Below are 17,277 nucleotides of genomic sequence, written 5' to 3' on the forward strand. Positions count from 1 at the left end.
TTAATTATTTGAAGTGTACAAATGTATATTACAATGCAGTGTAGGTGTGGTAGATCTATTGTTAAGAACTTAAGACATTTGAATTGGTTTTGTATCTGTATTAAGCTATGTTTGCAATTTGATAAAATATTTTATGATAAAAGTATTTTACAATGAGCTAGAAAATATCTTTAACTGTATTATATAATGAGTTTGAAAATACATTAAAATATTTTACAATAAGTTTGAAAGTACCATTAAAAATATTTTACAATGTCAGAGTTAGAAAATACCATTGGAAGAATTTACAATGAGTTTGAAAATACCATAAAAAATGTTTTACAACAAGTTTAAAAATACCATTAAAAGTTTGTTGTCTGATTAAACACCATTGACCAATGAGGCTATACTTTGAAGTCATGAAAGGGAAAACAATTAAATGCCCAAAACTGCCACCATCTGAAAGTTTAACATTAGACCTTTGACATTTTTATCTGAAATTTAGAGACACAGCCAAAAAAAATAGTATCTTTGGCTATATATACTTGGTCCATGCACAGTTTCTCCTGTTCATGTAATCTACACCGTTATATAACCACTTGTCTGCTGCCCAAAATTAGTAAAAATTGTTTTGGACTAGTAAGTATTTTGCAAAACTTTGTTTAGACACATAAGAATAATGTCATAATACTGAACTAGCAGTTTGAAAAGAATTTGGTGCTGACTGTTAATGACTTATATATGTACTAGCTGTTGTTTGAAAAAGGATTTTATCATTAATCTGAGTTATGAAATCCACTTAATCCATGAAATTCAATTCATATTCTAGTATGAGGATTTTGACAAATAATTGCTTGTTTAAAATTAAAAGATAAAATTGAGAATGGAAATGGGGAATATGCCAAAGAGAGTCAACAATTTTGATATAATTTTGATGAAATGTGGGTGTTGCATGTGTTTGATGTCAGCATGAAATTTGAAATGGCTGTTGTATTTTGAAAAAAAAACGGAAGATCAAAATGGATATTATACTGTTCACTTTTTAATCCTGAAACAGATACAATGTAGTATTCTCAGATGTGTGTGCCTCCTCAAATTTAATGATATCTGCCTTTCTAAATTGTTTCACAGTGAGGTGTGCTTTGAAGTACTGAAATTCTATATTTGTCTATTTTGAAAAATTAAATTCTAATACTAGGTGTAGCGATATTTACTAATCTAATTAGAAAGAAGAATTATAGCTTGGCTTTCATATTGTTTGAGTAACAAGCTACAAAATATATTGAATGGGACATAATTTTTTTTATATGAAATACATGAAATTCCTGTCAATTCCCAATCTGAAGATGTTCAATTCTTAATTTCTACTGCTCGTTGTATAATATAACAAACAAAATCCTAGAATATCTACACATGTAAATAAGAGCATTGAGCATGCATAACTATAGAAAATATTCGTTATTTTTCAGCCATAAGCTATATAGATAATAGAAAATGTGGTATCATACATGCAGTGCCAATGAGACAACTCTCCATCCAAGTCACAATTTGTGTAAAAGTAAACCATTATTGGTCAAAGTACGGACTTGGTCTTTAACACTCAGAGCCTATTAATGTATATACATTATAATATATATATGAAACATAGTTTTTTATGAAATATCTGTCCTTTCACAATCTGCGGATGTCATGTGTATTATATATTCCAAAGGTGATGATCAATATTGTCCCTGGGGAATTTAAACCATAGACACTTAATCAATCTTGTCTAATTGACCATCAGGGAAAAGTTGAGTGTTGCTAAATTCAATTGAAGGATATTATCTACAGGCTTTACAAGACCTTGTTACATTACATATAGGGGGCATGGGAAGTGAAATGAATAGCAATTAATTGATTCGGTCCTTGTCACCAGAAATTTATTACATTTTCATTTCTCACATTGATGAAAGGAATTGCAGTTAATTAAGGCAAATTTGTCAATGGTCAATTTTATTAAGTGTGATCTATTGCTGAAATGTTTTAATGCTATTGGACAAATGTTCCGGATTTTTTTTTCCATTTATATAAGTCTTTATAATCATATGAACAGTTAAAAGTTGTACAGTGATCTCTATAGTTGTTCATATGTGCATTATCTGGTCCTTTTTGGTTGGCTATATCGTCTCGCATTTTTTTTTTTTTTTATATTAAGTACTCTATCTATGAGGATCACTAATGTCTGTCAACACCAGTGGCGGATATAGGGGGCGCTAGGGGACTGGAACGTACCCTGGGGCCCCCTTGTTTGGGAGGATCAAATGCATTTGAATGAATAAACATATGATTGGAACCCCCCCTGTTTTAAAAATGGCTGGATACTCCCAAGAACACGGAGGTTTTGGATTTGAATCCTGAACTTGTGGTAAGGTGGGTTTGACTCTGATCTGAATTGACTATAAATTTTCCGGCCAAAAGGCAGATGTGCTCAAATTTCCTACACTTATTAAAAATTTAAAAGCATTGATATGGCCAACAGTCCTGAAAGTGACCTGTTTTACATTGTCTTATCGGGGCCTTTTATAGCTCACTATGCGGTATGGGCTTTGCTCATTGTTGAAGGCCGTACGGTGTTGTTAATATCTGTGTCATTTTGGTCTTTTGTGGATAGTTGTCTCATTGGCAATCATACCACATCTTCTTTTTTATATTAAACACAACAATCATTCAATCTTAGTTTGATAGTGGATTTTCTTTGCAGAATTTCCAGAAATCACAATAATTCTTCTCTCATATTGTCCGCTCATCAAGTTGATTGGGATAATAAATGAACACAGTAAATGTCCAAATGTATGGTATTTATGGTCAGTGAGAACATTGAACCAGGGGTCATTATATATTATTCTAATCCTGATAAATGATGATGGATTGTTCTGTATCATGTTTTAATTATACTAAATTACAGTTACTTAAATAACTGTAAATTGTAAGGTTTCACAACTTATAGTTCGAACATGTTTTATCCATTTGTTTTGACTGTTCCCTCCAGTAGCATACACTGAGGACAGTACAGTCATTAAGGAGCAAAGATACAGCATCTTTTACATACAACTTACTTGTGGAAATTTTTATTTGTGAAACTTTAGAGAGAACCAACAAATGAATTTTCTTTATAATACATCTGCATCATTTTTCCTTTGAATTTTCTTTTGTGAAATGATCTCTTTTTGCAATATTATGAGAAAATGTTAACAAAATAGTAAGTTGCGAATCGCAGACAGCTTATCAAAAACTGTGGAGTTTGGATTTTGCAATTAAATGCTAAGACAGTTAGACTTCTAAACATATTCAGATCTTCTTGGATTCTTATGTTTAAAACGATTTTAGCTGTTGAAAACCACACACTCATTTTCTCTATGTTTGAGACTGAAACAAGTTTGAACAGTTGCTAAAATTTTGAACTTTAGCACATAACACTTAATGCAGGGGCTTAAAATGTCTATACCTGATGCATTTATAAGACTTCATCTATTAAATTTGTAATTTAAAACACGTTTTGTAAGCTAGGTAGCTAGATACTTAATCATGATTGAGTGAGAATAACTTAAGATGACTTCTTAAATAAAACTGCATTGATGAAATAATTTGATGCAAAAAATAACTATCATTGATAACCTTTATGTATTAAAATGCATCTTAATAATCAGACAAAATCTTAAAGAATGCAACGAGATAAAATAGAATATAAAACAGATACTGACATTAATATTTTACCTGATTGTATAAAAGTAAAATTGTGTAAGAGTAAAATCTGAGATTATTCTTAATTTAGAAAATAGAACTTGAAATTTATTTATTTTGTATAAGAAAAAAAAAATTAAACTGATTATTATCGCCTTATCACAATGGAAAAATAACATGAAAGAAACAAAAATATCTTTAAAAAAGAAGCATAGTAATAATGTATTAAGGGACGTCATCAAAAGTTCAATAAAGGATAAAAAACTTAATTCACATAGTTTTTTCACTGACCCCCACACCCCCCTTCTTAACTTAATTTGGGAAAAATTGATTGACCAATAGGGATTATATGTAAAATCGATTTAAGATTAACAAAACTTGCAGCTGTGATGTTGACCCCCCCACCCCCAAACTATTTGATTTAAGTTTTTTATCCTACATCGATCTTTTGATGTCGTCCCTAAATACATGACACAATAATTTTTTTTTCATGAATATAAAAGGATAACCTATAAAGCAAAGAAAAACTGCTGCCTGAGGGTTTTATTGCTGTTTTTCATCTCAAAGTTGAGGTCAATTATACAGTATAGAAAACAGATATTGTGACATTTAAGCTGATTGTGTAACAGAAAAATCAGAGATTATTCTTAATTTAGAAATTTAAGCTTGAAATTTATACATTTGGAAAGTCCCTAAGGAGGATTAGCAATTATTTAAAAATACGTACATACATGGATTATTGACAATTTATTCCATCATCACAATTGGAGAATTAAATGAAAGTTACAAATATAGAACAAAACAAAACAGAAAGTACAAAAAATGTACATATTTATGCATGAAACAATTTCCTTAAAAGCATAATCAAAATAGAAGGGCTTAAATAAATCACAGTGAGGCTTTAAAGCCATAGTGGACCACTTGTTGTCTTATAGTTAGTAAAAATAAATATTGATACCCCTCCCCTCCCCTTTGTCATCCTCAATAATAATGAAAATAAATATTGATACCCCTCCCCTCCCCTTTGATCCCCAGTAATGTTACTTACAATGTAGTATTTGTCATTTGGGCAGGAATTCTGAAAATAAAGATTAAAATTGATAATAAATGAAAGAATATGTTGGAAATAGACAGCAACTAGAGTCAAAAGCAACTAAACATCATCTAGAGGTCAACAGCAGATAAGAGTTTATTCAATTTGTCAAGCTGTAATTACTTGAGTCTAAAATATGTGTTTCTCATAGAAAAACCATATATTTATTTTATTTTCATTAGAGTTAGTGGCAAATCAGTCCAATTCTTATTGAATACTAATTATGATTTACAGCTTTGATAGTAAAAGTACACATGACCGATTTTTGAACTTCAGACAAGTGTCTAAAGGATAGGTCAAACTCTCCAAGATACCTGCACCTGTCTAGAAATAACCACTCCTCATATATAACCTGATATTTTACAATAAATTAATTGCAAACATTTCCTAGTTTTTATTGTCGAGCCTGCAACTTTTGTTGCAGAAAGCTCGACATAGGGATAGTGATCCGGCGGCGGCTACGGCGGCGGCTACGGCGGCGGCGTTAGCTCACTTCTTAAAAGCTTTATATTTTAGAAGGTGGAAGACCTGGATGCTTCATACTTTGTATATAGATGCTTCATGTTACGAAGTTTCCGTCAGTCACATGTCCAATGTCCTTGACCTCATTGCCATGGTTCAGTGACCACTTGAAAAAAAAGTTCAATTTTTTTGTAATGTTGAATTCTCTCTTATTATAAGTAATAGGATACCTATATTTGATATGTGCGTACCTTGCAAGGTCCTCGTGTCTGTCAGACAGTTTTCACTTGACCTCGACCACATTTCATGGATCAGTGAACAAGGTTAAGTTTTGGTGGTCAAGTCCATATCTCAGATACTATAATCAATCGGGCTAGTATATTCGGTGTATGGAAAGACTGTAAGGTGTACATGTCCAACTGGCAGGTGTCATCTGACCTTGACCTCATTTTCATGGTTCAGTGGTTATAGTTAAATTTTTGTGTTTTGGTCTGTTTTTCTCATACCATATGCAATAGGTCTACTATATTTGTTGTATGGAATGATTGTTAAGTGTACATGTCTAGCGGGCAGATGTCATGTGACCTTGACCTCATTTTCATGGTTCAGTGGTCAAAGTTAAGTTTTTGAGTTTTGGTCTTTTTATCTAATGCTATATGCCATAGGTCAACTATATTTGGTGTATGGAAATATTTTATGATCTTTATGTCAGTCGAGCAGGTTTTATTTAACTGTGACCTCATTTTCACGGTTCATTGCACAGTGTTAAGTTTTTGTGTTTTGGTCTATTTTTCTTAAACTATAAGTAATGTGTCAACTATATATGTTGTATAGAAGCATTGTTAGCTGTACCTGTCTGCCTGGCATGGTTCATCTGACCTGGACCTCTTTTTCAAGGTTCATTGGTCTTTGTTTAGTTATCTTGGTTAATGTTAAGTTTATGTGACAGTTGTAATAAAGCTTAGCTTTATACTTAGGACTATCAACATAATATCAATGATTAGTATAGAAGGCGAGACATTTCAGCGTGTGCACTCTTGTTAAAATCATGTTGCTATACGTTTATAGCTTTAACCATAAAAGTACATTTGACATATATTTAAACCTTAGACAACTGTTTAATTATGAGATAATTCAAACTCTTTAAAATATCACCCAATTATAAGAACTTCTCATATAGATAACCATATATTTTTTCATTTGATTAATGGATGAAAGGAGAAGGTTCAGTAAGACCCCTTTTTGGCCCCAAAATATAGCAGTTTTACAAAATTGTTAAAATGTAAACCTTTAGTTATTTATTGGACAGTAGAATGCTTCTGCTACATAAATATGGGCTGTTTTTGACAATACAATGCACATATATCCAGTACTAGCACCATTAAGTCATGCTAAATTACTGAAATCCTCATAATTCTAGCATTTTAGTTAAATTTTAGACGGTTTTCGTGTAAAACGAAAGTGGCCGCATTCGTGTTCATCCTTAATATTGACATGTAAGTTGTATTTTATGATAATACATAACATATGTAAAGGTTGAGGATGAACACGGATGCGGCCACTTTCATTTTTACCAAAAACCATCTGAAAAGTGACATTTTTCGGCATATTGGGTAGATTTTTCATATTTGAGCTTGAATCGGATCGTTTTTAATGACTAAATCTGTTAAATTCTTTCACATAAATTAATTAATTCAAATAAAATAGACACTTAAGTGTTTAAAAAGTGGTCAAAATCTTTCCTCAGATGAACCTGAAATTTGAGGCCAAAACCGGTCCTTACCGGACCTACTCCTTTCCTAGTTTTGATTAAAAAGTTGCAATCTATAGTTTTGAACTTATATGACATATATATTTAAACTTTAGACAACTGTCTGTAGATCATTATACTCACAGGTCAAACTCTATAAAATACCGCTTTATAAGAACTTTTCATATATATTATACCTATAATAGTTTTACATTTAATTAATGGACAAAATTTGCTAGTTTTGATTAAAGAGAAGTTGCAATCCATAATTTTAAACTTAAAAGTGCATATGACCTTTGTTCGAACTTTGGACATAATTTAGTGTCCATACAATACATCAAACTCTTAAATATACCACCAGACATGAGTCTAGAAATAAGTTTAATGAACACAAATTTCCTAACGTCCTGAACGTCTGCAGCATTTTAAACAATCAAAGTACATGTGACCTACATTTGAAATTCAGACAAGTGTCTACGATAAGTCAAACTATAAGAAATACTCCCAGTCCAGAAATAAGGTACTATTCATATGTAACCATATAATTTATATGGACAAAATTCACTAACTGTCTTTCATTAAAAAAGATAACAATCAGTACAGCTTTAATCATAAAAGTACATGTGACCTATGTTTGAACTTGAGACAAGAATCCAAACTGTAAAAATTACCACCAGTATAGAAATAATTATTTCTGGTACATACAATCTTATATTTTTACATCCAATTAAGACTGACAAATAATATATATCCCTTGAAGTTTTGATTAAAAACAAATTGTGATGTACAGTTGTAATCATAAGAGTACATATCACAAAGACATGTTTTGACATATCATATAAATTCCGACTCATTTATATCCCACTACAAACTCTTGTGTCATGTAAAATAAATTGGAGTTAGAGATAATGTTTTTTTATTAATTTGAAATGGATCTGATGAGCATGTAAGCTTTTCCACTTAGGCCGAATAAAAAAGTATGTGTGGTTCCAGTTACATCTGAAAAAAAGTTAGGGTAGGTAGGTAGGGATTTTTTTTTATTTTATGTTTTTTTTTTACATTGAGTCTATGGGAGCAACTTAAACAGTGCTTAATGAAAAATGACAAAAAAATCTTTAGGGTAGGCTATTTTTAAGCCGAAAAAGTAGGGACGGTAGGGTTACTGGAACCACACATATATTTTTATTTGGCCTTATAGATATTTGTATATGACCTTTGTTTTCTTTTTTACAATCATTTGGGAATTGTTTGTTACATGCAGATGCTATATAGTTATACTAGGTAGACTATGGACTCCATATATTCTCAAATGAGAACACATAGAACCAAATATAAATGTAAAATTGAGAATGGAAATGGGGAATGTGCCAAAGAGACAACAACCCTACCATAGAGCAGACAACAGCTGAAGGTCACCAACAGGTCTTCAATGCAAGGAGAAATTCTCGCACCCGTAGGCATCCGTTCATCAAAGTTATAGGTCCAGGTTCAAAATAGACAAAAGTGTTTACTATGGTGTATGTATGAGTTTGACTCATGTTGAAGGTTGTACAGTGACCTTATAATAGTTGTAAACTTTGACATCATTTGGTCTATGGTCTCATTGACAATCATAACCAAATGTTATTTTGATATGATGACAGGATATATATTTAAATTCTTCTGCTAGCTTTGAAAAATTTGCTACCATATGTGATTTGCTAAGTCAAGGGGCCAAAAAGTAACTTTATAAGATTTGCTAAGAAAAGTTCAATATACTAACCGAAATGGTATTTTATTTAATTCTTCATATATATACTGGTCAGATTATATTGTCATTCGTTACATGAAATATAAATAGTTTTGTCATAATTAATTTTTGTAGTTACAAAATAAATTTTATTAGTCTCTGTCACTGGTAAATTATTTTGTGATTTTAAGCTAAACTTTCTACTATTAAATGCAAATTCTTTGTTTGTGTTTGAAAATAGCAGAATATAAATGATCCTGCTATTATAGAGTTCTCGTATAACACTCAGAAAATTCCTCCATCTAAATATGAAACAATAGGATAAAAAGTATTGGATTTGCATTGTTCTCAATAACATGCAGGTCAGATGGCATACAAACACTGTAAAGCTTTTTATTAAACCACATGAAATCTATAAATGGTTCTTATTAGTCCAATTATATGGCGTGAAGACAATTCAATAGCGAAACATTCGATCATTGTCCGTATGAGCATCGCCGATTGTTCATAACAGAATAATATGAATAAGGTATCAGAGAGAACTTCATAGTTAGATTGGATTTGCCGATTGTTCATATTAACAGAATAATATGAATAAAGTATCAGAGAGTTCTTCACAGTTAAATTGGATTTGTTTATCGAAATCTGATTGAAGCGTTTAACTCCGGAAAACTGATGAATGAGAAAGGCAGATAGCAACGAATTTGATTATTCCGAGCTTAGTCCATTTGTAACAGAGAGCCGGTGAAGCGGAAGATGATTCGAAAAATTGATGATGTACAATGGGAAATTTTATACGCATCGGAATAACGACCTTCTTGTTAAAGTTAGAATGCGAATACCCATGAAATTCATAATGGAATTTATTATTATCTGTTCAATGAAGAGTGCTCCAATCCTTTTTATAGTAACTTAAGTTTTCTATAGGATAGTTATGGGGTATTTTAGAGAAAGCATGTCTGCATGTAATGAAAAATCTGTAATTTACCATAAGCATGTCTATTTGTAATGAAATTTCATAGCAGTCTGGTTATTTGATTTCTGATTGAAAAATAAATCCACATTGTATAGGAATTATATAGTTAATGTTTAGTATTATTTTACAATTTATCAATAACACGTATTTTTTAAGTCAATTGTTAAAAGTTTAAATTTTGTGTGGTGATATCGTGTCTAGATTTTTTTGGTATATATTGGTTTTTATTGATCCTTTATAGTTTGAAAATTGTAGCGTTATTTTACAATTTATCAATAACATGTTTTTTTTTAAGTCAATTGTTAAAAGTTTAAATTTTTGTGTGGTGATATTGTGTCTAGATTTTTTGTCTATCAGATTTTCATTGATCGTTTATAATTTTAAAGTGTATTATTTTTTTTTACCAGTTTATCAATAAAATATATTTTGTTTTTTTTAAGTCAATTGTTAAAAGTTTAAATATATTTGTGTGGTGCTTTCGTGACTAGATATTTTTGGTATGGTGTTTCATTGATCCTTTATAATTGAAGTTTTTGATTTGTATAACGAAGAAAAGATTTGTGAATTAAGGTTGGGAGATTGAACACTGACAGAAAATCATTTCTTTGTTGAAAGTCTACAACAGGTTTAGTTCAAACAATATTCAAGGTTAAAAATAGTGAAACAAAGATTTAACCTTTCCCATAGTCCTATCGTAGGTTTAAGAAACTCCATTAGAAATTGAATCAAGCACATTAATGTTTATATGCTGCACTGTAAGGAACAGAGGCATTAAGTGTTTCCCTTGACCCTCTAATCCTCCCATTTTTGTTGCAAAGTTGTGTTGCCATTCATACCGATACACCTCTTTTATTTTAATTATTATCCTATAAAAAGCTGTGTATTTAAAATTTAATTTAAGAATTTATAATTGCAAGTTGCAGATTGTCAGTTTATTAGTGTGTTGTGTCGAATGACCTTTACTTTTACGGCCCCTGTAATTTGACAGCAGAAGTGGACATTGTATCACCTGACGCATTCAATTTTCTACATACTTTTAAATTTTATCTGTATCCTCCATGTCCGGGTAACGATTCATCTCGCCTGTTTACTTGTCAATTGCTTTTACATGCATCATAAAAATGTGCATTAGTGTGATGAAGAAGTGGGGTTCTTTTGTCAGGGTGATGGATCAGCTGAATTTCCCGAAGTTTTATTGGTTAAAGACAATGTAATTTTCTCCATGAAATTGATCAGTTTTGGAATCACATGCATTAAATCTCCTGTTATTGAATTGGGAAAACTAATTTTTCTGCACTGTGGTTTTATTTTATTTCTGTTTACCATTAGACAAATTGCTCCTTTCTTGAATATCTTAACTGAGAATATGCAGTTCGGTAAATCTGCTGTTATTTGATAGACCCAATTGAAATTTTGTGTTTTTTGTTTGAAAAATAAAAGAAATATATTCTTATGTAACGTAAATCTGCTGTTATTGAACATGATATTAAAAATGATATTTTATACAAGTTTTTGTCCCTCCTCATTTTTTACTATGGAGTGTGGCACATGTTTTTTTGTTGCATCTTAAATATAATGTTCAACATAAAATTGTTTAGGTGATTATCAATGATTATAAGTTTCAGTTTACATATATTATGTTTAATGAAACTTTTCCTACTAGATTAAAAATCTATGTTATAAGATATTATATTTTTTGTATCGAAAATATTAAACTTCTGATTGTTCATTTGTTATATAATTATATTTACAAGATTTAAGTATCTAAATATTGAACTTCAAAGATATGATAATAGACATCCCTGGAGTTTGAACTAGAATCAAATGACACAATATTTATATATAACAGCCGGTTGCATTGAGTGTGTAGGCTTGCTAGCTGAAATATGAAGTCATCATTAGGGAAGGTATACTACCCTCCTCTGGAAGAAGTCTAGTCCTACAGACATATAGATTGGTTATCTGTCTGACTAGTCTACTCTTAAAGGACTGTGTAGTTTACCTTACCTTATAATGAATTCATGGATCAGCTAACAAGCAAGCTAACCAAAGACATTACCTTTGCCTACACACGCAATGAAATCAGCTGTAATGCACCTGTATAGTAAAGAGATGTAGTATGAATGCCAATATGCCAACTATATACCAGACACCAAATAATTAGGCGTTTTTAGATATCATGATATGGCCTTCAATAATGAGTAAAACCCATTGTAAAAAAGTCTTGACTTCACAAAAGGTAAAAAAATTAAATCCAATACAACTTAACCCACCTGATTTAAGTGATAAAACAACATAAAGTATATATGATTGAATATATTTTATAAGTAATTTTTTTTCATTTCAGGTAAAGAAAGAACAGTGCGATCCGCAGAGAATCCAGGTAATCATTAAGGCCAATTCACCCTCCCAATACACAGTTAACTTTTCAATAGCGGCGCTTCAAGCCCTCTCATGCTTCTTTTTATCGTCTTTTCTCAAAATTTGGAAAAGAGATATATACATCATAAATTTATTTGCCCAAAATTTATTGTTTGACCATGAATTAAAACATTCAAACAAGTATAAACTTGGTTATGCTCATAAGCAGACTTTAGCAAAACCATACATTCTAAATATAAAAAAGAAGATGTGGTATGATTGCCAATTGCCAATGAGACAACTATCCACAAAAGACCAAAATGACACAGACATTAACAACTATTAGGTCACTGTACGGCCTTCAACAATGAGCAAAGCCCATACCGCATAGTCAGCTATAAAAGGCCCCGATAAGACAATGTAAAACAATTCAAAAGAGAAAACTAACGGCCTTATTTATGTAAATATCCATTAAAATATTATTTTTCCCCAATCCACAAAAACTAGTACCACAGAAAATAAATTAATCTACAATTTCAATGTTTTGGTGTCAAATTTAAAAGAATTGAATACTTTTAATGGTAACATATTTGGAAATCATATTTAACATCTTGACTTATGGACATATATATTTACAGTGTCATGCCAGTTTACATGTGATGATGGCTCAGATTGTATACCAGAGTCTTGGGTCTGTGATCAAACTGCTGACTGTGTGGACGGTAGTGATGAAAAAGAGTCCAAATGTGAGTATCTTTGAGCTCAATTGAAGGGGTTTATTTGTTTTACCCTGTCTGTGTGTCCATTAGCCTGTAACACTGTCTGTTGCAATTATCTTAGTCGCTATTTGTTATTCACCTTTTCAGAACCTAAAGGACTATGGGTAATCTCATTGTTTGTTCACCAAATTGAAAATAACAATACGTCTGTCGTCATTGGTTGAATTTCCATTTTTTAGAAAGTTTTAAACCAATCACAACAGTTTAGTGTACGTTTTTGAAAATATTACCCAGAATGCATTAGACTCTGAAACGGTGAATAGAGTCTTGATATTTGGCACTTAGTGACATCATACCATTTGAAATTATTTTCGTTGGATTATTTACTTCCTGCTTGCCAAAATCATACCAGAAAAAAGATACAAAATGAAGTGATATTCAAACTCATAAGTAGATGATGAACAAATGAGGCCATTGCAAAAAAGTAAAAAACAAGTAATATTAAAAGCATATAGTAATATACAAAACACTACTTAGAAAAAACTAATGACAGTGTAAGATGACCCCCCTCCCCTAGAAAGCAGGGGTGATCTGAGGTGGTCTTAAAGGAGAAGCAGATCCTGCTCCACATCCGTTGTGTTACTCTATAGAATGGTTTTATCATTCATATAAATTGATGAAATATCACAAAATAGCAGATTGTCTTATCAGTATAAATAAGAAGATATTGTATGAGTGGCCAATGAGACAACTCTCCGATATGGTATGAGTTGCCAATGAGACAACTCTTCAGAAATTCAAGTCACAGTTGTATTTTGACAATATATGTATAGTGTCTTGAAATATGAAATTTATTTGTATGAGGCTTAGAAACAGGGGAAATGCAAGGTTCAATGCGAGGTTCTACCGAGCATTTCCCCTGTTTCATGCCGAATACAAATAAATTTCATATTTCAAGACACTATACGTATATTGTTTTTATACTGAAATCGATAAAAAATTTAAAAAAATAAAAAAAAATATGTAACAAACATTGTAAAAAAAAAGTGTTTGGAATTTCCCTCTTGGGGTATCATTTTGGGGTATTTCCCTATGAGCGTAGTCCAGGCGGTAAAACATTGACATTTTAAGGAATTAGAAAGGGAAAATGAACTTAATTAATAACATTTAATAAACATATGGTATATAAATTACCAATTTGAAGACATAACAAGTTTAAATTCATTAAAGTTTGACCTCTGTTACTACACGTTGCCATGGTTGTGACGTGACGTTGATGAAATGCAGTAGTTCCAGTAAGGAGGCGGGGTGGTTAGTTGAGGTCATTGACGTATAAAGCTAAGGTTTATGCATATAGCTTTATCTGTATAGTAAAATAGCTGATTGCAGTATAAAAAAGATAATAAAGTACTGCCTTAATTCATCACAGAGTCTTGGCTCACACCAAACAGCAAGTGATAAAGGTGCCCAAAATGACTTGTGTAAAACAAATCAAACAGAAAAACTGACTGTCTTGTTTATAAAAATTTATTAAGACAACAATATTGAGCACGATAATTGTCTGTATATTAAGTAAGTGGTAGTACCAAGTACGTCGTGTTGATTATTGCAACCATCAGTGAACAAACAAAATGCAGCAATCACAATGTTACTAAGAACAAATACAGACTGTTTGTCCCAGAATAAATATTCACAATTGAAATGTATACCAATATTTAATAACAAACGTTTAACTTTGACTATCATCCACTGTAAATATTTTCTAGGTAACAAAAGAACAAGAAGGTCCACAGACAATGGTAGGTATTGACTTGTGCATGAGGGTAATAGTATTGTTCTTATTGACCAGTATTCATGAAGGGCGATAACAGTGTTGTTATTGACCAGTAATTATGGAGGATGACAACAGTGTTGTTATTGACCAGTATTCATGGAGGGTGATAACAGTGTTGTTGTTGACCAGAAATTATGGAGGGGATAACAATGTTGTTATTGACTAAGAATTAGGGAAAAGCATTGGCGGATCCAGGGGAGGGGGGTTCCAGGGGTTGGAACCCCCCTTTTTTTTTGGCCGATTAATGCATTTGAATGGGGACATATAGTTGGAACCGCCCCCCCCCCTTTGTCCTGGGTTGGGACCCCCCTTTTTAAAATGGCTGGTTCCACCACTGAAAAGTTAGGGTGTCTATTACAAACAGACATATTTGAAAAATTAACCATGTTAACTGTGTTTTGGTAGTGCTTTTTATAGTTTAATATTTTTATGTATGCACATTATCATTTACAGTTACTAATGCTTATTCTTTCATTTGCATAACCTGTTTTTCAATCATTTGATAGTTTAGTATCTCATCTGATTTGGAGTGCTGTTTAAAATGTATTCACCACTAATATAAAAAAAATAAGGAGATGTGGTATGAATTCTAATGAGACAGTTATCCAACAAAGTTCCAATGAAGTGGATTTAAGCAATTATAGGAAACTTTATGTCCTTTAAATATTAGAAAAACCTATTCCATATAGTTGGCTCCAATATCAAAATATGAAACAATTCAATTGAGGGGCCCATTACGTTTGCGCGCATTTTGGGATTAAAATGTTTTACGTTTGTGTGCTGCTTTTGTGCGCAGCTTTCGCGCTCAGCTTTTGATTACATTTTCATACATTTATCTTACAGGTAAACTCAGGTAAAAAAGAGAATATAATGAAATATAAATAATGTCAAAATATAAATAACTATAATTTTCATATTAGATATGACTAAAATAGTTATCAAAGGTACTAGGATTATAATTTAATACGCCAGATGCGCGTTTCTTCTACATAAGACTCATCAGTGACGCTCATATCAAAACAGTTAAAAGGCCAAACAAGAACAAAGTTAAAGAGCATTAAGGACCCAAAATTCCAAAAAGTTGTGCCAAATACGACTAAGGTAATTTAGCATTAACTTTGAAATTATATTTTAATTATATATTGTTTATATTGAATTCTAAGACAAAATATAAAGTGTTCATGATGAATGCCGTTATAACATAGAGCATACATGTAACTTCATTGCGAATTTGTCAGGGTTAACAAGTACCCCGAATAGTTATCCCTTTTAAATTCATAAATAAAATAAGTTAGTTTGTATAAAGTTTTGTCAAGGCACGAACAGTTGAAGGTTGTTTTTTTAATAGCAAACCGGGGGAAAAATCATTGGTATATGATGAATATAAAATTTTTCGTATTGATACAATGCAACCGACTTATTCTGCTTGGATTCCACTTTTACCTCCTCATGGGTGAGTAGGTGACTTAGACTAACGGAAAGGGTACTTTTACTTTAAAATAATTGAATAAATTTATGAATAAATAAGTATTATTACATGAGCTTACCTGAGTTTACCTGTCAAATAAATGCACGCAATTGTAACCAAAAGCTGTGCGCAAACGTAATGATTTTTATGTGCAAATGTAATGGTTATGCGCGCAAACGTAATGCACCGCAATTGAAAAAACTCACTGCTTGTTTATACATGTAACAAATACAAATTTGACGAAAATGAATCAATGACAACCTCTGAAATACAGGCTTCTGACTTGGGACAGGCACATAAAGAATGAATGTGGCAGGGTTAAACATGTGTGTGAACCCTCAACCCTCCCCTAACCTTTGACAGTGGTGCAATTAAGACCTTAGCACAAACTGGTTAGAACTGTCAAGTTCTTGTGAAGGTAGGCATTTTCCTGTTGGACATGTGTTACAGTTTATGTTGCTCATAGCAAATAAAATTCCAAATATAAGCTATTATTCTATATCAGAATAGGACAGAATGTGGAAAAAATAATCAAGAAAAATGACATTATAAATCTGACAAAATGGCCTGATTCTGGAACAAATGTACTTCTAATTTTCTTGTGGGTCATCAGGAAACACTCAGTCACACATATATATTATAACATATTTATTTGTTGTGTAGATTTAGATAATTCCCTTGATCATTCATTTCGACCAATCATCAGTGAGTATAATAGTCACATGTTCATAACACTCATTTGTATGGATAACTGAATTCGTCACTTACTAACAAATAAATAACAAGCATTTCAGCGGATGAAGATATTGCATGTCAGTTTAAATCTAATTACTAGTACTTTTTTTCAATCTTTATTAGATTGTTAAACCTTATGATTAAAACTTCTCACATCACCTTATCTTGAAAACATCTAACATTTCCCCCCTTTACATTTAATTGCACCTGTATTGTAATTAAAAAATAACATTTCCAAAACTAAATCCGAAGCCCTCAATGAGAATAATTGTTTTAATATTCTCTCATGGTAACATACTAAATAGGAATAACAGAATAATGTACCAGGAAAAGTAAGTAGATATTTCGTTTTTTTTTATGAAATACTTATGTTATTCCAGCCAATCAGTTTAAATCTAGAAGAAATGTGCGATATTGTGGGAAAACCATTTTGAAACAAAGGTATTATGCT

At 31.5% G+C, this 17,277-nt stretch overlaps 1 protein-coding gene across 1 annotated transcript in view; it reads left to right on the plus strand.

Moving 5' to 3' along the window:
- Window positions 1–17,277, plus strand: part of LOC139502637 (low-density lipoprotein receptor-related protein 1-like) — a 156,540-nt gene that overhangs the window by 23,261 nt on the left and 116,002 nt on the right. Inside the window, exons 2-5 of the mRNA XM_071292165.1 lie at window positions 12,057–12,092; window positions 12,709–12,816; window positions 14,556–14,588; window positions 16,755–16,796. Of these exons, the coding sequence (XP_071148266.1) occupies window positions 12,057–12,092; window positions 12,709–12,816; window positions 14,556–14,588; window positions 16,755–16,796 (219 nt within the window). The remainder of the gene's footprint in view (window positions 1–12,056; window positions 12,093–12,708; window positions 12,817–14,555; window positions 14,589–16,754; window positions 16,797–17,277) is intronic.

This window comes from Mytilus edulis, chromosome 14 (assembly GCF_963676685.1).
Source record: "Mytilus edulis chromosome 14, xbMytEdul2.2, whole genome shotgun sequence".
NCBI lineage: Eukaryota > Metazoa > Mollusca > Bivalvia > Mytilida > Mytilidae > Mytilus > Mytilus edulis.